Raw genomic sequence first — 23045 nt, forward strand, 5'->3', positions numbered from 1 at the left:
GTCATCTGACCAGGTTCATTCCACCTTTCTACCCTTAAAGATACAGTAGTTCCATGGCTATGCTTTGGCACTTAATTTTGTTTTGTTCCATTGTTGCTGGTTTGTAATGTTAATGCTGCAAGATATAATGAACGACTAATATCCAGCAAACATGAGCCCTTTTAAATATGTTCATAAATTAATTACAGCTTGCTGTGGTTTCTTATAAGAGATAGGCATTTAGATGCCATGTTGAAAGATGCAGTATAAAATAATCAGATTTATAAACAGTCTTATTGTGATCACCACAGGAAACTGATAAGGGAGGAAGTGCAAATTGCATTAAGTGTAAAGAATTGTGGTCTTTCACTATTCCTTTCTTTTCTTTGGCTTCGCGAATGAAGAGTTATGGAGGGGTAATGTCCACGTCAGCTGCAGGCTCGTTTCTGGCTGACAAGTCCGATGCGAGACAGGCAGACACGGTTGCAGCGGTTGCAAAGGAATATTGGTTGGTTGGGGTTTTTCCTCCTTTGTCTTTTGTCGGTGAGGTGGGCTCTGTGGTCTTCTTCAAAGGAGGTTGCTGGCCGCCGAACTGTGAGGCGCCAAGATGCACGGTTTGAGGCGAGATCGGCCCACTGGCAGTGGTCAATGTGGCAGGCACCAAGAGATTTCTTTAGGCAGTCCTTGTACCTCTTCTTTGGTGCACCTCTGTCTCGGTGGCCAGTGGAGAGCTCGCCATATAACACGATCTTGGGAAGGCGATGGTCCTCCATTCTGGAGGCGTGACCTACCCAGCGCAGTTTGATCTTCAGCAGCGTGGATTCGACGCTGTCGGCCTCTGCCATCTCGAGTACTTTGATGTTGGAGATGAAGTCGCTCCAATGAATGTTGAGGATGGAGCGGAGACAACGCTGGTGGAAGCGTTCTAGGAGCCGTAGGTGATGCCGGTAGAGGACCCATGATTCGGAGCCGAACAGGAGTGTGGGTATGACAACGGCTCTGTATATGCTAATCTTTGTGAGGTTTTTCAGTTGGTTGTTTTTCCAGACTCTTTTGTGTAGTCTTCCAAAGGCACTATTTGCCTTGGCGAGTCTGTTGTCGATCCTTGCATCCGATGAAATGGTGCAGCCGAGATAGGTTAACTGGTTGACCGTTTTGAGTTTTGTGTATTGTCATGTAATAAAACGGTGTAATATACAAAATTGCGCTTAATTGCTATCAGCAAAAAATTGCCAGGAGCCTCTTACAGTCACAGAAAGAGAAACAAAAAGGAATCCCCCAAGAGTTAGTGTCCATGGATTCACCTCCACAGCCACTCAGACTCCAGTCCAAACTATCGGCGACCCAAGTTCCAGATCCGAACCTCACATGCGATTAGGAATCCTTCAGCCCTCTCACATCCTGTTCCTATACCTGTAACCCCTTCAGCCTGTCTGCAGCCTGGTGTGAATCCTTTGACCATGGCAGGCCTATCCTTTTGGATTCCTGGAGTCGCCAACATCCTGCCACTTGTGTGTTCCATCAGCCACTAAGCCCCTCACTGGACCAACACCGTGGTCACCATCCCGTGGGTCTCTTCCTCTGCTTCTCCATAAATGGGGGAAGGGGCTGGTGGTCTCTCGAGCCGCTTTCAGGTGGAATAGCTGGGAAAATGAGGCTCCAGAGCCGGCTGCAGGTGTGCGAAGCGACATTCAGATGGCAGCGCTGTTCTGGCCCCTGAAAGATCCACAGCGGAGAGAGACGCTGCGGAGCAAAGGCCGGCTCCTGTCAACTGGAGCCGGAGTCCCGCCACTCTTAGGCGCCGAGGGGGAGCATTCGGAAGCGGAGAATACACCTACCCGAGGCGGGTCAGGGTTCTCCGCTTTCAGGTGGCCTCCCAACAGCCGCATTCGGGTATTTTAGGCGGCTTTACGTTGGGGTATTCTGCCCACCTCCAGTCAGCTTCTTCAACAGGCTGTTTCAAGCCTGTCCAGATCGGACGGAGCCGGCGGTTGGACCTCGCGGAGGTACGTTCTTTTTTTTAACCTAAAAATAAGTTTAGTAAGTAGAATCCCCGCGGCTAAAAGCAACAACAAAAGGGAGCGTTTGAGCGAAGGTACTTCCGGCTATCCCGTCCTGCTGCGCGAGTTTAAAGATGGCGGCTGTGAACAAGCTCTATTAAGCGACTGGCGAAACCCAGCGCTGGCGGGCGCGGGAAAAAGTGCAGCGGAGGTGAATGAAGAAGGAGGGGGGGAGGGGGGGGAGGGGGGGAGGGGGGGGAGGGGGGGGAGGGGGGGAGGGGGGGGGGGAAGGGGGGGGGGAGGGGGGGGGAGGGGGGGAGGGGCGGGGGGAGGGAGGGGGGGAGGGGCGGGGGGAGGGAGGGGGGGAGAGGGGGGGGAGGGAGGGGGGGAGGGGCGGGGGGAGGGAGGGGGGGAGAGGGGGGGGAGGGAGGGGGGGAGAGGGGCGGGGGGAGGCGGGGGGGAGGCGGGAGGGAGGGCGGGGGGAGGCGGGAGGGAGGGTGGGAGAGGGGCGGAGGGAGGCGGGAGGGAGGGTGGGAGAGGGGCGGGGGGAGGCGGGAGGGAGGGTGGGAGAGGGGCGGGGGGAGGCGGGGGGAGGCGGGAGGGAGGGTGGGAGAGGGGCGGGGGGAGGCGGGAGGGAGGGTGGGAGAGGGGCGGGGGGAGGCGGGGGGAGGCGGGAGGGAGGGTGGGAGAGGGGCGGGGGGAGGCGGGAGGGAGGGTGGGAGAGGGGCGGGGGGAGGCGGGGGGAGGCGGGAGGGAGGGTGGGAGAGGGGCGGGGGGAGGCGGGTCTAGCCGTCACTTAGTCCCCGCTTGTCCAGTCCCGAGGTGAAGGAGCGGGAGGAATTGCCGCGCTAACCCTGCTGGCGATGGCGGCGACTGAGACCGGTTCCAGGCGCTCTGCCCGGCGGCCGGGCCGCACACGGCAGCCCCACGATCCCGGCCCAGAAAAGAGGCCCAGGCGGCGACCGGAACTTGGCAGCTCGGCCGCAGAAAACGTCTCCGGCGGCTACAGCAGCGGGGATGACCTTCCCCTCGCGGTGAGGGGTCGTCCGGCCAGAGATGGGCATGAAGGCGATGTGGAGGGGATGGTTGGGGGGAGTGGGAGGCGAGGCAGGGTGGGGGGGCGAAGGAGGAAGGGGATGGGATGAGGAGGAAGGGGGATGGGGAGGAGGAAGGGGGATGGGGAGGAGGAAGGGGGATGGGGAGGAGGAAGGGGGATGGGGAGGAGGAAGGGGATGGGGAGGAGGAAGGGGATGGGGAGGAGGAAGGGGATGAGGGAGGAGGAAGGGGATGAGGGAGGAGGAGGAGGAGGAAGGGGATGGGGGAGCGGTGGAGGAGGAAGGGGATGGGGGAGCGGTGGAGGAGGAAGGGGATGGGGAAGCGGTGGAGGAGGAAGGGGATGGGGGAGCGGTGGAGGAGGAAGGGGATGGGGGAGCGGTGGAGGAGGAAGGGGATGGGGGAGGAGGAAGGGGATGGGGGAGGAGGAAGGGGGATGGGGAGGAGGAAGGGGGATGGGGAGGAGGAAGGGGGATGGGGAGGAGGAAGGGGGATGGGGAGGAGGAAGGGGGATGGGGAGGAGGAAGGGGGATGGGGAGGAGGAAGGGGGATGGGGAGGAGGAAGGGGATGGGGAGGAGGAAGGGGATGGGGAGGAGGAAGGGGATGGGGAGGAGGAAGGGGATGGGGAGGAGGAAGGGGATGGGGAGGAGGAAGGGGATGGGGAGGAGGAAGGGGATGAGGGAGGAGGAGGAGGAGGAAGGGGATGGGGGAGCGGTGGAGGAGGAAGGGGATGGGGGAGCGGTGGAGGAGGAAGGGTATGGGGGAGCGGTGGAGGAGGAAGGGGATGGGGGAGCGGTGGAGGAGGAAGGGGATGGGGGAGGAGGAAGGGGATGGGGGAGGAGGAAGGGGATGGGGGAGGAGGAAGGGTGATGGGGAGGAGGAAGGGGATGGGGAGGAGGAAGGGTGATGGGGAGGAGGAAGGGGGATGGGGAGGAGGAAGGGGGATGGGGAGGAGGAAGGGGGATGGGGAGGAGGAAGGGGATGGGGAGGAGGAAGGGGATGGGGAGGAGGAAGGGGATGGGGAGGAGGAAGGGGATGGGGAGGAGGAAGGGGGATGGGGGAGGAGGAAGGGGGATGGGGAGGAGGAAGGGGATGGGGAGGAGGAAGGGGATGAGGGAGGAGGAGGAGGAGGAAGGGGATGGGGGAGGAGGAAGGGGATGGGGGAGGAGGAAGGGGATGGGGGAGGAGGAAGGGGATGGGGGAGGAGGAAGGGTGATGGGGAGGAGGAAGGGGATGGGGAGGAGGAAGGGTGATGGGGAGGAGGAAGGGGGATGGGGAGGAGGAAGGGGGATGGGGAGGAGGAAGGGGGATGGGGAGGAGGAAGGGGGATGGGGAGGAGGAAGGGGGATGGGGAGGAGGAAGGGGGATGGGGAGGAGGAAGGGGGATGGGGAGGAGGAAGGGGGATGGGGAGGAGGAAGGGGGATGGGGAGGAGGAAGGGGGATGGGGAGGAGGAAGGGGATGGGGAGGAGGAAGGGGATGAGGGAGGAGGAGGAGGAGGAAGGGGATGGGGGAGCGGTGGAGGAGGAAGGGGATGGGGGAGCGGTGGAGGAGGAAGGGGATGGGGGAGCGGTGGAGGAGGAAGGGGATGGGGGAGCGGTGGAGGAGGAAGGGGATGGGGGAGGAGGAAGGGGATGGGGGAGGAGGAAGGGGATGGGGGAGGAGGAAGGGTGATGGGGAGGAGGAAGGGGATGGGGAGGAGGAAGGGGGATGGGGAGGAGGAAGGGGGATGGGGAGGAGGAAGGGGGATGGGGAGGAGGAAGGGGGATGGGGAGGAGGAAGGGGATGGGGAGGAGGAAGGGGATGGGGAGGAGGAAGGGGATGGGGAGGAGGAAGGGGATGAGGGAGGAGGAGGAGGAGGAAGGGGATGGGGGAGCGGTGGAGGAGGAAGGGGATGGGGGAGCGGTGGAGGAGGAAGGGGATGGGGGAGCGGTGGAGGAGGAAGGGGATGGGGGAGCGGTGGAGGAGGAAGGGGATGGGGGAGGAGGAAGGGGATGGGGGAGGAGGAAGGGGATGGGGGAGGAGGAAGGGGATGGGGGAGGAGGAAGGGGATGGGGGAGGAGGAAGGGTGATGGGGAGGAGGAAGGGTGATGGGGAGGAGGAAGGGAGATGGGGAGGAGGAAGGGGGATGGGGAGGAGGAAGGGGGATGGGGAGGAGGAAGGGGGATGGGGAGGAGGAAGGGGGATGGGGAGGAGGAAGGGGGATGGGGAGGAGGAAGGGGATGGGGAGGAGGAAGGGGATGAGGGAGGAGGAGGAGGAGGAAGGGGATGGGGGAGCGGTGGAGGAGGAAGGGGATGGGGGAGCGGTGGAGGAGGAAGGGGATGGGGGAGCGGTGGAGGAGGAAGGGGATGGGGGAGCGGTGGAGGAGGAAGGGGATGGGGGAGCAGTGGAGGGAGTGGTGGGATGACGGAGACAAGGATGAAGGGGAGGGGTGTTTGCGGGCCCTGGCTGTCCTCAGTCCCTGGCTGTCCTCAGTCCCTGGCTGTCCTCAGTCCCTGGCTGTCCTCAGTCCCGCGTGAGAGGGAGGGAAAAACTGTCTCGTTGACCTTAGCTCCTCACCTCCAGGTGATGGCGAAGGCCGAGACCGGTGCCAGGTGCTCTGCCCGGCAGGCGTGTCGCACACAACAGCCCCACAATCCCCACCTAGTGAAGATGCCGAGGCAGCAACCGGAACCTGGCAGGTCAGCCACAGACAATGACTCCGGCGGCTACAGCAGCGGGGATGACCTTCCTCTCACGGTGAGGGGTTTTTAGCCTGAAACAGGGAAATAGGGAGTGGGGGTAGAAGGGATGGGGGTGGAGGAAGTGGGGTGTGGGGAGAGTGGGAGTGAGAGGGGAGGGGTCGAGGGGCCATGGTGGTAGAGGAGGAGGGAGACGAGGGGGCTTGGTGGAGGAGGGGGACGAGGGGCAATGGTGATGGAGGAGGAGAACAAGGGGGGCGATGGTGACGGAGGAGGAGGACAAGGGGGCATGGTGGTGGAGGAGGACGAGGAGACGTGGTAGAGGAGAAGGGATGTGTGGGAAGGGGTTGGAGATGGTGTGGATAGGGAGGGAGTGAGGGAATGGGATGAGGAAGGAGGGTTGTGGGGGGGGTTGACAATGGCAGGGAGTGGGGGTTGAAGTGGACAAGGATGGGAGGGTTTGGGGTGGTGGAGGGCTTGGCTGTCTTTCAGTCCCCGCTTGTCCAAGCCTGCGGTGAGGGAGCAGGAGGAACTGTTTCATTGACCCTTGCTGCTCCCCTCCAGGCAATGGCAGTGGCCAAGACCAGTGCCAGGCGCTCTGCCTGGCGTGTGGGCCAAACACAGCAGCCACACAGTCAGCCGCTGGCGAAGGCGCCAAGGCAACAGCCTGCACCTGCAAACTTTGCCACAGATAGCGACTCCGGCAGCTACAGCAGCGGGGATGACCTTCCTCTCTCGGTGAGGGATCTTTCGACTTGAGGGAGGAAGGGGATGAGAGGGAGGTTTGGAGGAGAAAGGGATGATGGGAAGGGACTGGAAAAGAAGGGAATGAGGGGCGAGAAGTTGGAGTAGAAGGGAATGTGGGGGGGTGGGTTGTAAGGGGAGGGGATTTGAGGGGGATGGGTTGTGGGATGAAGGGGAGGGGATGGGGGGAGGTATTGGGAGAGAAGTGGGAGTTGGAGGAGATGGGGATGCGGAGGGAGGTGAATGGGGGGTGTTTGCAGGATAAGGGGTTGCCAAAGCACGCGGAGTCAAGTCTATGGATACCACGTGCCTGGCTTCATTGACTTGCTGATAAAGCAGTTTAATTCCATGATTGGAGGGGTTCAGATGTCTACTCACTTCAACATTTGGGTGAATAGTGAAAGCAGATTAAAAGGGTCACAGAAATTGTTCACTGATGTATCTGATGCACTTTTTTTTATCAGTTTCATGGTTCAGAAGAGTTGTCAGTGTATGAAAAGAAGAGAATGAAAAACATTCAGGAGAATGCTCAGTTCTTTGCATCATTGAACATGTTGGAGGTAAGCATCGACGAAGTTGAATTCTGGTAGTCACTATGGAGTGGCCTCTCCAGGGCGCAAGCCAGGGCAGGGTTGATCCCATTGCCCATCTTTTGCCCATTCAGTAGGGCCCCTCTCTCCATGTTAATGACAGGTCTAAAGGAACGATGAAGGTCAATACAATTTAGCGCCAGCAACATTGCAAGAGTTTCCAACCCGGTGCTGGGTACAGCAGTCAGCCACCTTCAGGTCTCAGACTCTGGATTTTTCCTCTGGATTTACTCCCAAAGCCTTTCCCGTGAGCAGGTGTAGCCGCAAGGCAGCGGAGGTTTGAAATCAGTTTTCCCTTTCCTAGATGAGTTACCATCCGTGGTTAACAAGCCCCATCTGCCCGGAGCAGCTGGTTTCAAGGTGCCAATGGCCCGCCTTTGCCCCTTCTCCTGTCAGTGAGAACAGCTCCACCAGGCAGAAGAATTATGCCATACATGAAGGTCAGGAGTTGGACTTGGTTGTCAGAGGCTGTTTGAGTCCCACGCCACGAAGAGCATGAGTGCAGCAATGGGTGCTGTCATTGAATCCCCCTCTATTAATATCCTCAGGGGTAACGTTAACCAGAAATTGAACTGGAGCAACCATATACAAAATGTGCAAAGGACATGGAAACAAGCATTTCAGGGGAGGGAACAGTGATGTCCTGGAGCATATCAACATTACAAAGGTTAAAGGGTTGGAGGTCTTGAAGTGCATGAAGATCTTAACCAGGGGTACCCTGGGGATGTTGTGGGAAGAAAGACTTCTTGCAATTTTGGGAAAGTGGCAAACGAAAATGGGATTTAATTCAAGTGCAAAGTAGTGAATTTTGGAAAGTTAAACCAGGGCATATCGTGCATAGTTAATTATAGGGCTCTGAGGAGTGTTAAAGAACAGAGAGGCCAAAGGGTAAGAATACATAGTTCCGTGAAAGTGGCGACACAGGTAAAAGATGTATGACGCGCTTCTCTTTGTCAGGTGAAGTATTCAAGCCAAGTTTATTAGCATCTGATTGTGCACGTACAACCCAATGAAATAATGTTCTCCGATCCTTGGTGCAAAACATGCAGAGATTCAACCAGACATAATACTCATACATACAAATAATACATGTGTAGGATGGGTATTTTATCCATAAAAATAAATATTGTTTTGTACAAATGAGAGTCTCAGATGGTCAGTGTGAGCAGTTCCTTTGGTCGTTCAGCGTTCTCACTGCCTGTGGGAAGAAGTTATTCCTCAGCCTGGCGGTGCTGGCTCTGATCCTCCTGCATCTCTTACCCGACGGGAGCAGCTGCAAACTGCTGTATGCAGGGTGGAAGAAGCCTTCAATGGTTTAGCGTGCCCCTTCAGACACAATCCCAGAAGATCATGTCGATGCTGGGGGTGGGGGGGGGGTGGAGGGAGGGAAACTCCAGTGATCCCCTCTGCCACTCTGGTCCAGTGTACCTCACTGTGATGCAGTCAGCCAGGATGCTCCTATAGAAGGTTGACGTAATGGTGGCTGCTTCAGTGTTCTCAGGAAACGTTGTTGCACCTCCTTGACATGAGGAGATGTTGAATATCCACAATAGGTCACTAGTTAAGTGAATTCCAAGGAATTTGGTGCTCTCCACTCTCTCTACCGTAGAGTTGTTGATGTGTAGTGTAGGATGGTCGTTCCTGGTCTTCCTGAAGTCCACGATCATCTCCTTCGTCTTGTCCATGTTGAGGCTCTGGCTGTTACTCTCGCACCATTTCACAAGATTTTCCAGGCCTCTGTAGTGCGATTCCTTTTTGTAGATGATGGGTCCAACGACTGTCGTGTCATCTGCAAACTTGATGACACTGTTGGAGCTGGATCTGGTGATGCAGTCGTGGATTCTCCCTTCCTGAAGTCCATAATCTGTCAGGGCAAGGGGGTTGTTGTGACACCACACAATCAGCTGATCTATCTATACTCTGTACGCTTCCGCGTGGCTGTCTGATTCTGCCGACAACTGTGGTGTCATAGGCAAATTTGTCAATGGCATTCGAAGTGTGCCTAGTCACACAGTCATGGGTGTAGAGAGAGTAGAGCAGGAAAGTTGTGATTATTTTTGTGAGTGAAGAAAAAATTTGCAAGAATGTTTCCTGGATTGGAGGGATTGACTTGCCAGGAGAAATTGATCAGAATTTATTGTCAGGAGGCTGAGTGGTGAAATGACAGTGATATGTAAAATTATGACAAGGCAGATAGCCAGAGTCAGGACAAGTATGGATGAGCTATGTGGTGGTCCCTGCTGTACAATTTAGTGGCGCGCAACACGAGGAATCGGCGCATTTGACAACTTTGTGCATTTCTGCAAAGTGTAGCTTCAATACCCTGCAGTTCCACAAATGCATCGCGGACAGAGTTGTACTCCTGAGGCGCTTCCTCAGCCCCACTTGCCTAGAGTCTGTTCCAGTCTGCTAGTACAAAGGTCTTTAATTCAAAGTGTGGAAAGTTGTTTTGAACAATCCCTGATCCTGTCTCTGAAGTCTGATCAGAGCAAAGGTTCCATCGTTTGTAACCTGTAACCTATGAAATTTGCTGTTGTTTGCAGACTGCTAAAGTTCTTTGGGGACATGTTAGAAAAGAACCAAGGAGGCAACTCCATGCATCCAAGAGGTATGAACCTGCAGCGACCAGAGAGGATGTGGAAAGGTTGAATATGCGGTGCTTTTCAACGTTTAATGATTTGCTGTGCGGTAATTGCCTGTGACCAGGCCACAATGACTTGTTCTGCCTTCACTTCTAAACATCAGTAATTACACTCCACGAACACCAGTTCATTTTGTTATGTAACAAAGCTGTGCAAAGCAGTTAGTGAAACTGAGAAGAAGGAATGCAGCCAGAGGGCATCAGTAGAAAATGTCAGCGATTGAACTTCAGTTTCATTTTAATTTATTGTATCATAGTTGCTGCATAACGTTGTATTCCTGACTTTCAGGCGGATACCTAAAAGCTCTGGAGAACAACCCACGGTTCGCCGTTCAAAGCGGTTGCTGAATCTGAAACCTTCAGAAACCGTAGACCCCAAAGTACAGGTAGAAACGTCAGTGACGATGGAAGAGAGAGAGGAACGGGTCAGTGTCACAGTCTCCTTCTGCCTCAGTCTGGGATTTGATTCAAATCTTCACTTCAAACTATGGCTGATGTATTTTTCTTCTCAAACCCATTCTCCTGGCTTCTCCCCATAACCTCTGACGCTTTTACTAACCAACAACCCATCAACTTACACTTTAAATATGTCCAGTGACTTAGCCTTCGTAGCTGCCTGTAGTAACGAATTCAACAGATTCACCGCCCCCCCTGCTGAAGAAATTTCTCGTCATCTCTGTTCTAAAGCGACGTCCTTATATTCCGTGCCCTCTGGTTGGTTCTAGACTCTCTCACAACTGAAAATATCTTCTCCACGTCCACCCCGATTACAGTCCTACTAGTGCATTAACCCGGGGGCTTACTACATTACACTACAAGAGGGGCTCTGCAGGTAGCACAGCTGTCTCACACCTCCAGCAACCTGAGTTCAATCCTGACCTCAGGTACTCTCTGAGGTGTTCATATGTTCTCCCTGCGACCACCTGGATTTTTCCAGGGTTGGTTGCTTTGGCACTCCTTATCCTTGTGGTACTTGAGGGCCTGCTCATTATTTTCCAATTTTATCCACACTAGTGAAAGTCTGATTCAGCCGGGTAATTTGAAAGAAAATAGGTACAAGAGTCGGCTATCTGGCCCGTCAAGCCTGATCCACTGTTTGATCTGGCTGTTCATTCTGCTAACTTGCCCACCTCTCCCCATAACCCTTAATTTCTCTGCAGTTCAAAAACCTGAGTCTTAAAAATATATTTAACGAGACAGCGGCTTGCACTGCTTCCTTGGGCAAGAATTCCATAGATTCCCTAGTCTCTGGGAGAAGCAGTTCTCACAACCTCTGCATGTTTACTTTCCACTTAATGTCATCAGCAAATTTAGATATGCAGTCCAGTTAGTTACGTAGAGTAATTTTATTATAGGTGATTGTTCAGACAGAGTCATCTGGTGACACCATCTCGAAGTAAGAATGGCTCTGGGGTTAAAAGCAGTTTTATCTGTGGCACAACTGGCCTTGTTTTTAGTCCTCAGGAGTCTATTCAATATTCTCAGCCAAGCCTAGATGACAGTTCTACTAGTATGGCCAATCCATACTACACTTTGTAATTACCGATATTTACATTTTAATTTTTTAAAAAACTTTAGAACATGTAACAGGCCAATTCAGCCCTCGAGTCCTTGCCACCCAATTTATACCCCATTAACCTAACATTTTTGAAAGGTGGGAGGAAACAGGAGCCCACGCAGACACGGGGAGAATGTACAAACTTCTCACAGACAGCGCGGGATTCAAACTCGGGTCGGGTCCCAGTCGCTGGCGCTCTAAAGGCGTTGCCCTAACCACTACGCCAACTGTATATAGACCACAGCCTTGACTCACTCCTTTGAGTTTTATTATTGCTGTTCAATATATGGGAGCAGAATTGAAGCTAAATTTTGAGTAATGTAACAGTTTATTTTGTAACAAGTTGAATTAAAGAGATTCAAGTAGTCGTAGGAAGGAAAAATAACCTGCTCGTGTTAAATGTTGCTTTTCCCTACTTCAGTTCTCTGGACCTCTTAAAATGGTTGCAAGCAATGAAGTAAACGAGGAAGTAACTGAGGATCTAATGACCAAGTGGCTGGAGATTAGTCAGGTATTCGATTTGTATTTGTACTGGGAAGTTTGCTCGGGAAGGGGGGGAGAAGGCGGGCAACTAACTTGATGACATTACTAGCTAACTAATTTGGTTTATTTCCGTTTTAAACATTTGTGTGATTGGAGATGATGCAGATTTAGTGGGGAATGAGCTCTGAGAAACATTTCCTGCAACTTTGAAATTTCCATACACAAGTCTGCTGTCTGCAGTATTTTTCAAGAATGTCTTCAGTCTTGAAGTTATGTATACGTTGTGGAAATTTCCTTGCATTTGTGCTAGGGAATCCAAACTGTGTCTGTGTGAAAGAATAGGTTTTACGCATTTCCTTAATAAAGGGCTAATGGATTAGGTAAGGATACAATAGCGACTTGCAAGTGGGTAGGAACATTATTGCTTCTTAACATCTGAGAAAGTAGCTTATCCACAAGAACGTCAATATGTCTTAGGATAGGGACACTCCAACCTTCCCAGATAATTCTAGACATCACAAGGTAAATACAAAATGAAGGTATGTGAGACTCGTGTGAAACTTGTAAGGGCCTAATGAAGAACTCTGCCCAAAAGTGTGCAGTGAACACTCTGATACTTTGAGTTTATACAGTGCATGAATCCCCTCACTCCTGCTATTGTTCCAAATGGTTAAATAAAGAAGCTATTGTACATGTACGCTTAATTGGTCATGTTTTCTCCTGTCTTTTTTTACAGCAAAAGCTGACTTTAACAGTTACGAAGCACAGAGATAACATTCAAACACTGATTGGGAGCAAGAGTGGGCCACTTGGCTCCACAAAACTGCTCTGTAGTTTTGTACAATCACATTTTGATATGACCTCAATTCTGGATTCCCATTTATCTACCTGTGTTCACCTTCACCCCCTTGCTTATTAAGTAACAACCTACTCCTAGATTTAAAATATTCCAGTGTTCGGATTCTGCCACCCTTTGTGGAAGATCTCCAAAGATTACAACCTGCAGAGTTGTGCCTCTTGCTTTAAACAAGTAACTCTTTTCCAACAACGATTCTCCCATAATAAGCATCGACTTCTCCCCATCCACCTTGTCCAAATCTTTTTAACAGAATTTATCATGAACCTGTGACAAAATTCATGGTTTAAACGTGTTACTTTTTACACATTTAGTCTCCAGTCAGTACAAGCTTAATTTTTATAATTATTTCCAGCAATTACAGCAGATGCTGGAAATCTGAAATAAAATTAAAAATATCGGTGAGGTGGTGGGAAGTATTTCAGATTGAGGACACTTCATTAAAACTGGAAAAGGGAGAAAAGGATGCAAACGAAAGTTGTCAAGGTAATAATTTAAATGCAGGCTATTGAAGATAAAGATACAACCAGATCTTTAGAGGGAAATAAAAGTGAAAAACAAATAGTTACATTCAATATTAATTCCTTAAGAGGTAAGACGAGAAGTTGTTCCCTGTTGGAGCAACACTGAAATCTGCAGTTAGAGTGAGAATGGGCTATCAGAGAGAGGAGTGTGGAAACGCAGGGTACTTTTGTGGACAGGACAGTACTGTTCAGCACAATTGATCATTCAACCCTTGCTTAGTTTCTTCACTGTAGTCGAGAACCTGTTGTGAGCATGAAATTATACACTCAGCTGGGAGAATTTCAAGTGAATTGCCTTTCCAAATTTTACTGGCTGTATCTGGTATTTGGTAAATACTTGGGGGGAAAAAAAGTATCTAGCCATGACAAACCCATAAACCCCCGATAAATGTTTCATACCTTTGTTGTGAATGTCCTGTGATTGGTTAAGGGTTAAATGTGGAGGGTGTAAGGGGTGGGGGGGGGAGGGAAGGGACAGAAAAAGCTTGAACTGTACAGAAAATCTTGTATAGAGTTTATAATTGTAATCAATATTGATATCGTGAACATTAACATCGATAATATTGATAACTGTTTAAGTTTGGAAAATCATAAAACTGATTATAAAACCAGACAGTAATATGAAGATATAAGGTGTGGAATCGAGGCAAAAGCCGATCATTATAATTCCATGTGACTTGCCAGCATTTTAACCTCTGACTCTTTATCTCATTCCTTCCCTAATCCCTGCTTCCAACCCATCCTAAAAGATCTCCAAAGATTACAACCTGCAGAGTTGTGCCTCCTCTTGCTTTAAACGAGTAACTCTTTTCCAACGACGATTCTCCCATAATAAGCATCGACTTCTCCCCATCCACCTTGTCCAAATCTTTTTAACAAAATTTATCATGAACCTGTGACAAAATTCATGGTTTAAACGTGTTACTTTTTACACAGCCTTTTTTTCTTTGATTTATAATGTAAACGTAGATCAGATAAACCAAAGTACAGTAAAACCCCTGTTATCCGGAATTCAAGCAACTGGCAAAAAAAAATTTGGAAAATAAATACTATAGTTAAAAAAAATACGGTTTAAAATTTGTGCACCTCACGCTAGTTTGCCAATCATACAATATGCAATCTCAAGCAACTGGAAAAAATTGCTTATCCGGCATCTACCTATCTCCATTGGTGATGGATACCCGGGATTTTACTGTATCAAAAATGAAGTTTCTTGTGAGTAACTTATCGCTTTGCTACTCTGATATCACAGGGAGATTTACAGGTTAAGATAAAGCAATCCAAAGACTTAGAAACGTAAGTTCTTCTAATTATTATTCAATTTTAGATAACTATTAATGCTTTTAAAGTATTCTATAAATTGCTTCCTTCATTATTTGTTTGAGCAGCTACAAGACCAATATAAATAGGATGGTGATCCAAGAAGACCTTGTTGCTAAAGTAACACGAAAAAGAGTTTGCTCCCTGGCTATTCACCCATCTCAGCAGAGGTTCCTGGTCGCTGCAGGAAGCTCTTGTGGATATGTTGGAGTTTGGGATCTGGTCAGTGCTTGGGTTTTGCTATTCATGTTAAAGAGGGAAAGCCATTTTTACTGAGCTTCTCGGACTGAACAATCACAGGCACTTGAAAGAGAAATGTTCACCATTTGAATTCATCCACATTTTGCACATAAATGGCTGGTCACCATGTACTCTGGTTGAAGAATTAAAAATCAGCCAATATGGTGGGGATAATTTCCCTACATATTCAAAGATCTCAAGGCTCTGTTTTGAGTAGGGGGAGGGAAATAAAGGAATATCAAGTTTTCTCCAGTGTCGTGGTCAGTATTTATCCATTGCCCAATGTCACTGAGAAAAATTATCCACTCATTATCACATTGTTGTCTGGGGTCATGCTGTTTGTGTTGTAACAGCACATCCTATGTAACAGCTGTAGCTACACTTCCAAGGTGTACTGAGAGCTGAGTTCTGTGGTACAATTAGAAGTTTTATCAATGCTCTAAGAATACCTTTACGATCTAGGACTGATTTTTTACTTTTGTCTCTTTTTTTCCCCCCAGAGTTCTCGGACCAATGATGCAGTTGCTGTTGATCTGTTCAAACCTCACTGTGGTGCAGTTAACTGCTTACACTTCTCCCCGTCTAACTCTGCTGAGCTTCTGTCAGTAAGCAATGACGGGACCATTCGCTGTGGAAATGTTGTAGCTTCGGTCTTCGATGAGGTAAATGCACCAAAGATCTTTGAACTCTTGCACATAAAGTCCACAGTTGTTCTATAAGGAGAGGCAGACTGATTATCTGTCACTACAGTTAGGTTTTAAGTTCCTACTCCTAGACTGCTTTTAGCACAGAAAAAAAGGAAAAGGAATTCTGAAATTAAACAAAAGAAATCCTGAAAATACAAACTATTTTTGAGACTTTACTTTAGGGGAGCCATACAAAGAAAATGACTTGTTGGAATATGTTATTGCACTTCCAAGCTGGAACTTGTTTAGTTTGTCTATTTAGTTGCATACCTTTTGAAATTACTTTAGATGGAATAATGAGAATTACCTGCAGACTCTCCACCCCTCCTTTCCTGGCAGTGACAGTGCTGTCCTACTACGAATAATATCCACACAATAATGGGAATCGTTTTTTTCCCCCCCAGATCTGAGATGGGATTCGGCTGAAGCCTTCGATTTGTGTCAAAAACTGCTTTTCTAAAGAAAATATCGCAATAAATTCAAATTGAGCAAATTTGCTCTGGGAAATAAAATTGACCTCCTCTTGATATTTTCCAGGTGTATGTATCCAAAAAGTGGAATACTAGTTCTTTTGACTTCTTGGCTGAGGATGGATCCACCTTGATTGTAGGTCACTGGGATGGAGACGTGGCTGTCGTCGACAGGCGAACACCAAGGTCAGCATCAGGAATGTGCTTTGTCTTTACTGCTCATAAACCCTGGGGCAAACAGGGTTACTGTTTGATCATATCTAACTCCTTTCCCCTCAAGGCAGTGGGGTCCTACTGTATATGTGTGAAAAAGAAAAAGTGTGTAGCATGGCTAATGTGATTTATGGTGTGGAAAAAAAAAGGCAGTGGGGTCTTCAACTCTTTGTGCTTGGGTTATACCTTCAGAGTCTTGATAGTGAGAAGTAAGTGCTTTCTTTTGAATCAATCTAGTCCTGGTACCATATATTGGACAGCCATTGTATAGGGTTAAATGATAAAGGCTGCAACAACACCGCTGGAAGCAGTTTAGGTTAATGTGGAAAATAGTAATTTCAGAGTCCTTTCACTTGGGAGATGATGAGATGACTGAATAAACCATTGGTATTAAATGGTACCCTGAAATTTTTAACTGTGCTTTGATTTTTGGGACCATCCATTCTACAACAACAATAATTTGCAATTATATAGCCCCTTTTACATCATCATGTAAAGTCTGATACTCAGCCACATAGTCTCCAAGTATTGGTCAAAGAGCATGACACAGGAGGAGAGATCAGCAGTTTGGCTGAACTCAAAATTCTGGATGGTGTATGGTGAATAGGTCACTAAGAGAGAATTGTACTGGGTCTAAAATGAACATGGGCTGGGCGGCTTTGAAGCCGGCAAATTTGACATGGCAGGTGGGAGTTTAGGTAAACTGTGGTTAATTCCAGGTGAACAATTTGGATATTTGCAGCTAATGGTTGTTCTTGAAAACCATAAGACATGGGAGAGGAATGAGGCATATTGGCCCATCGAGTCCACCCATTCATGGCTAATTTACTATCCTTTTCAACCGTGTCTCTTGCCTTCTTCGTACAACCCTTGATTCCCTTCCTGGTCAAGAACGTATCTATCTCTGCCTTAAATATCCCCAATGACTGTGGAGATGTCCGTGGTTACGAATTCCACAAGTTTAACCCCCTCTGGGTAAAGAAATTCCACCTCATATTTGTTCTAAAGGGGTGATTTTGTATTCTGAGTCTGTACCCTCTGGTCCTAGACTCCCTCACCAGAGGAAACATCCCCTCGACATCCACTCGATCCAGGTCTTTCAATATTGAATAGGTTTCAATGAGATCCACCCTCATTTTTCCAACTCCAGGAGTACAATCCCAGAGCCTTGAAATTCTCCTCATATGGAAACCTTTTTCACACCTCCTCTGAATCCGCTCCAATGCCAACACATCTTTCATTAGATATGGAGCCCAAAACTGCTCACAATATGTCAAGTATGTTCTGACCAATGCCTTATAAACCCTCAACACCATATCCCTGCTTTTATATTCTATCCTTTTCTAAATGAAAGCTAACATTCTATTTGCCTTCCTTACCACTGACTCTACATGCAAGTTGACCTTTGCATGAGGACTCTCAAATCCCTCTGCACCTTTGATTTCTGAACTCTTGGCCCATTTAGAAAATAGGCTATGCCTTTATTCCTTCCACCAAAGTGCGTGATCATACACTTTTCTACTTTTTACTCCATCTGCCATTTCCTTGCCCAATCTCTGGCCTATTTAAGTCCTTCTGCAGACCCTACTTCTTCAACACTACCTATTCATCATTGATCTTTGTATCATCCGTAAACTTGGCCACACAACTATCAATTTCATCATTCAGCACTGGTCACTGGCAGCCAACTAGAAAAGGTGCCTTTTATCTCCACTCTGCTTCCTACCGGTCGGTCAGGCAATCTTCTATCCATGCTAGTATCTTTCATGTGGGACACCTTGTCAAAGGCCTTTTGAAAACCACATCCACCGACTCTCCTTTATCTGTCCGTCCTGTTATTTCCTCAAAGAGTTCCAACAGGTTTGTTAGGTAAGATGGGCAAGATTTCCCCTTCAGGAAACCATGCTGACTTGAACCTATTTCACTACATGCCTCCAAGAACACTGAAATCTCATCCATAATGAATCATTACACCTTACCAATCACCAAAATAAAGCTAACTAGCTTTCATTTCCTGTCTTTGCCTCCTTCCTTTCCTAAAAAATGGAGTGACATTTGCAACTTTCCAATGCCTCCACAATTTCTTCTGCTACCTCTTTCAAAACCCTGGGGTTCATCTAGTCCAGGTGATTTATCCACCTTCAGACCTTTCAATTTTCCCAGCATCTTTTCTCCTTATACCTTAATGAAGGCCTCAAGCCTGAATCTTTGCTCTATAAAGTCCACTGTTGGACCAGCTGAGTTTCTCCAGCATTGTGTTTTGACTTCAACCACAGAGTTTGCAGTCTTATTTCTTTCTCCTGGGTAATACCAACTACATACAGCTCCTTGACAGTCTTGAACCCTCTGGCTCATTGTTGGTGTCTTCCACAGTGAAGAGGATGCAAAATACTTCATCTGCCGTTTCTTTGTCCCATATTACAATCTTCCCAGTTTTGTTTTCCAGTGGTCGAATGTCCATCCTTGCCTCTCTTGCTCTTAGCGTACCTGAAGAAACTTTTCATGCCCTCTTTTATGTTGCTGACTAGTTTACCTTTGAATGTCATATTTTCTCTCCCTATGGTTGGCTTTCAAAAGCTTCCCAATCCTCTTGCTTTCCGCTAATTTTTTGCCATATTGTACTCTTTTGCTTTTATGCTGCCTTTGACCTCCCTTGTCAGCCATGGTGGTCTCATGCTCCCATCAGAACATTTCTTCATCCAATCAACTTCAGCCAGCTCCTTTCTCATAATTCTCTGGTCCCCTTCATCCTTATTTCTTGTACTGAATAATTTCTTTTTTGACTTTCTGCAGCATTTCAGGGGAACAGAAGAGAAACTTGGGTGTGGAACGTTTGCGGACAGTCAGTGTTCACCCAGTGGATCGACATTACTTTGTAACTGCAGCAACAAGGTGAGTTCCCTTAACGTAGGAGTTACGAGCGTTGATGATGTTTCTCTCCATATAGTACTACCATTCCTCCAGTACAAAAAGTTCTTTAACTCAAAGTTCTATTTAATTTGTTTTTAAGGGAGCCTTTTTGTCATTCTGAGATACTGGAAGTCCTTTTTCAAGTTTGAAACTCATGTATGAGGAAATGTGCATCTTTGCCATTGAGCCACCAAGTGGGTTTAGAAATTCCAAGCACAAACATGTGAAATCTTGTACATAATTTTCTCGGTTATGCTTCCAAAATAATTCTGGGAATATGACATGAATAACCTAAATATTGACAAGATCCTTGGAGCTGGCAGCTCGGACAAAGTTAAGATGTGCTTCTTCACACAAGTCCTGGAAATCTGGTGCACTCTTTCGCCCTTGACCCTCACCACTCCTTCCTAAATAAACGTGCTGGGTCCCAATGTGCTTTGGAAATAGCAAAATTAGAGAATGTGACATTTTTGGTACTAGAGAATAGAACCAATACTAGGAGATGAGCTTGAATTGAATTGCTTAGTCCCATTCCAATATTCATTTTACAGTTAACATCGTATCTACGCCTCTGTATGTCAAAAGTAAGAAAATCCAGCATGCTCTTTTGGTTTTGTTAGGTGTGCAACAATTTATGATGTCCGAAATCTAAAACCATCACCCAAGAAGGCGGTGGCACACATGGATGCCTTTATAAAGTATGTAAGCTCAGCTTACTTTTCACCAGTTACTGGTAACAGACTGGTGACCACCAGCATGGATGACAGGATCAGGTAACAAGCTTCGCAATTGTGTACAAGTTGAGCAAATGTTTAAATTGTGCAGTTTGGCAAACCAGCAGACGATCTTAAAAAAGTTGCAAAAGCTGAAGTTTGTATCTTCTGATTGAGAAATTTAATTTTTATCAATTTGTCAAAGTGGATCAGTTGTGGCTTAAAAAGTAATGGAATTTTGTGAGAACATCACCCAGCACCATTTGCCCTATATATTTTTATTTTCCACCCTTCCTCAGATACACCAACACCATGCCACAATTTTTTTCTTTCCCTTTTTGTTTATTTAAATGCTAGTGGGTTTATTTGACTGCCATGAAAATCTTGGACCTTCGCAATTCATCAATGTATATGATGGTTTTATGCTTGGTGAAGCATGGCAGCTCAGGGCCCTGCTGACCTGCAAATCTGTTCCTTGGCCTGCACCCCTCCAGACTCTCAGTGGAGCCCTGTTCCTGGAGGCACCAGAAGAGAGTGTGTCCTGAGCCAGGTGACCCTCTGATCCACTTTCCTTAAAGGAAAGAGTGTGATTGTTTATGAGTTGATGCAAAGGGCCAAATTCTCATGATTGACTTCAAATAATTTGTTGCAGAGTATTTGATACAAGTGCCATAATTTCTAAGATTCCTTGTGTGACATCAATAATGTAAGTAAAATTAATTCTGAAGCTTCAGCTATCCACACCTTTGTGATTCTCTTTCTTGTCTGAACTCTGCTGTCCTGAATGTCCCAAATGTAAATACTGCTCTATCGGCAGCCCTGCTCGATTATCGAGGTTCCAAATTTCCCTTCTCAGTCACCGAATGGATCAGGGTGGAAACAGGCCTTCGGGCCCAACTAATGAGTCAACACTCTTGTGATCATTTTTTGCCTGAGCAATTTGTCCAGACCTTCAAAGTCAATCACTGACCCAGGTCCAAACACTCTCAGGCCCTGTATCCCAGATATTCGCCTCTCTCAGGGTGAACAGTCCCCCTCATTTTCCTTCTCCCCCTTTCAACCTACAGTATGCCCTTTAGTTCTATCTCTTATCAAGGGGAAACTTTCCTGCTGTTGGCCCTACATAATTTAGTGTCTCATTCAAGTCCCCTCTCAGAAGAACAGACCCTGCCTCTCTCCTCATAACTGCATCTTCTCGAACACGAACACAACCTCCTTGATGACCTGAGGTGCACTTGGTGCTCCGAGGGCCCTGATGCAGGGTCTCCTAGCTTCATTACTGCTCCCAAACATCACCTCACAATTCTCTGGAGTGGACTCTTATGCCAACTTAGCGATATTTCAGTGCAGCCCTGTAACCATCATCCACACCATCAAGTGGGTTCCTACATTCTCTGTACCTTTCATCAGTTCCTTCCACCATGTAATCTAACCCTCCAGAGTGTGGAGAAGTTTATTGAATGCCTTCCTGAAATCCATATGTCTACTGTTGTCTCACATGGAAAACCATGCTATCCCCAATCAGCCTTTGTCCATCCAAGTGTATGTATATCTTCTCCCGAAGAATACTCTCCAGATGTTGGGCTCATTGCCCTATAGTTCCAAGGCTTTTCCCTGCAGCCCTTTTTGAATAGTGCACCTTCCAGTTTGCACCCCCCCCCCATCTGATTCAAATGTGCCTATCACCCACCCATTCAACCCACTGCATTCCCATCTTCCCACCATCCTTATTTGGCACATTCCACAATCAAGAGAACGTTGGTATCTCCATTTATAACCTCCCAGCATCTGTCACCATCTTCACCCAGCTCCATCTACCACCCTCCCCCCAGGTCTGGTTCTACCTATCCCTACCACCCCTCTCTTAATGCCTATCTACATAGCAGCAGGGTCTTGATCTGAACCATCCTTTGCTGAGATTCTCCTCCAGATTTTTTTGCCCCCCTCATGTACCCAATGGTTTAACAGCCAAAAGCTAATTTGTTAAAGTGGTTTCTTTTTGCATGAAAATGATTGCATTGTAACCGTCAAACCTGGAGTTGTCTCAAGAAAGAAAGACAACTGACTATAGGAGGGAAGAGGGACAGGGTTCACCAGGAGAAACAAAGGACCAGTCACCTGCCCTGCTGCGTGGATGAAGTGGGAGGTCATGAGGGAGCTGAGTTACTGAGCTCGGTGTGCTGCAGATCGAAGGGATGGGATCAGGAACCTGGGATCCACCTGCCCAGTTTCCTTACCCAGCAGAAGGGGTACACCCGCAGTCCCATCTGGGACAATGGGTTCGTTGTGCAGCCAGCTGGTGAACAGATCTTGTTCTCTCAGTTTCTGATGGTTTCTTGATCTGCTTTTTGATTACATGTGCAAATAATTAGCTAGAGAACAGCACAGAAGTGAAAGGATGTGATGGAGGGAGAGGAGAGTTGACTAAAGCATGAACACCAGGCCAGTAAACCAAGTAATCTCTGTCTGATCTATAAATGTTTAGAACTGGATCATTAACTTTATTTTTGTTTTAAATAGCCATAACAATTTTACTGGACGTTGGCTGACCAAATTCCAAGCTGTGTGGGATCCTAAAAGGGAAGATTGCTTTGTTGTGGGTAGCATGGCTCGGCCCAGGCAGATTGAAGTGTTCCACAGTACAGGAACTCGGGTGCACACGTTCAAGGATGCTGAATGGCTGGGCTCTGTGTGCTCCATTAATGTGATGCACCCAACAGCAAACGTCCTGGTCGGGGGAAACTCAAGCGGCCGGCTTCACGTCTTCATGGACTGTGCGTTGAGTGGATAGTTGGTGGAACTCCACGCAGACCACCTTTGTCATTGTAAAGGAATCTTGTTACACTGAAGAAACACTTTTGGAGTTTGTTATTTAGTCTGAGAAGAATATCTCAAGTACATCAATATGCTGCACAATTGATTAAATCAGAGCACAAAAGAAGAGACTCAATTCCACACTATAATTGCAACAATTCATTGTGTTTTGGACCTTGGAAGAAAAATAAATAGGGAATGAAAGTTGCACTGGGTTACACACAGGGTCTCACCTTGAGAGGACTGTTCGTGATATAGGGAACCGTCTTAGTGTCACTCCCACTTACAGAATATTAGGTTTGGAATGAGAGTCAAGCAGTAAATGTACCCCAGCCTGCATTCCCCAGTGAGCACCTTGAAGTTGGCTGGTTTGATGGTAATTTGAAGTATGCACGTGTCCCCATCAGCAAAACCTACATGCTCTTGCTTCCGCTGAACAACACCGATAAATGCTGGAAATGCTCATCAGATTAGGCAACATTTGTAGACCAGTAACTCCACTATTACTGCCCGACCTGCTGAATATTTAAGAGTAAAACTCAAAAGGTCTGTGGATGCCGTGATTGAAG

The 23045-nt window shown here is 48.2% G+C and overlaps 1 protein-coding gene across 1 annotated transcript; it reads left to right on the top strand.

Moving 5' to 3' along the window:
* Window positions 1-1674: 1674 nt before the first annotated feature.
* Window positions 1675-22683, top strand: LOC138749350 (WD repeat-containing protein 76-like). Its single transcript, XM_069910559.1, has 17 exons — window positions 1675-1826; window positions 1917-2190; window positions 2795-3013; window positions 5599-5772; window positions 6279-6452; window positions 6923-7018; window positions 9592-9656; window positions 9979-10114; window positions 11669-11758; window positions 14363-14406; window positions 14499-14652; window positions 15171-15332; window positions 15894-16012; window positions 18833-18931; window positions 19570-19722; window positions 20315-20368; window positions 22183-22683. The coding sequence occupies exons 1-17, from the start codon at window positions 1675-1677 to the stop codon at window positions 22451-22453; spliced, it is 2436 nt and encodes an 811-aa protein (XP_069766660.1). The 3' UTR covers window positions 22454-22683.
* The last annotated feature ends 362 nt before the right edge of the window (window positions 22684-23045 follow it).

Source organism: Narcine bancroftii, chromosome 14 (assembly GCF_036971445.1).
Source record: "Narcine bancroftii isolate sNarBan1 chromosome 14, sNarBan1.hap1, whole genome shotgun sequence".
Taxonomy (NCBI): Eukaryota; Metazoa; Chordata; class Chondrichthyes; order Torpediniformes; family Narcinidae; genus Narcine; species Narcine bancroftii.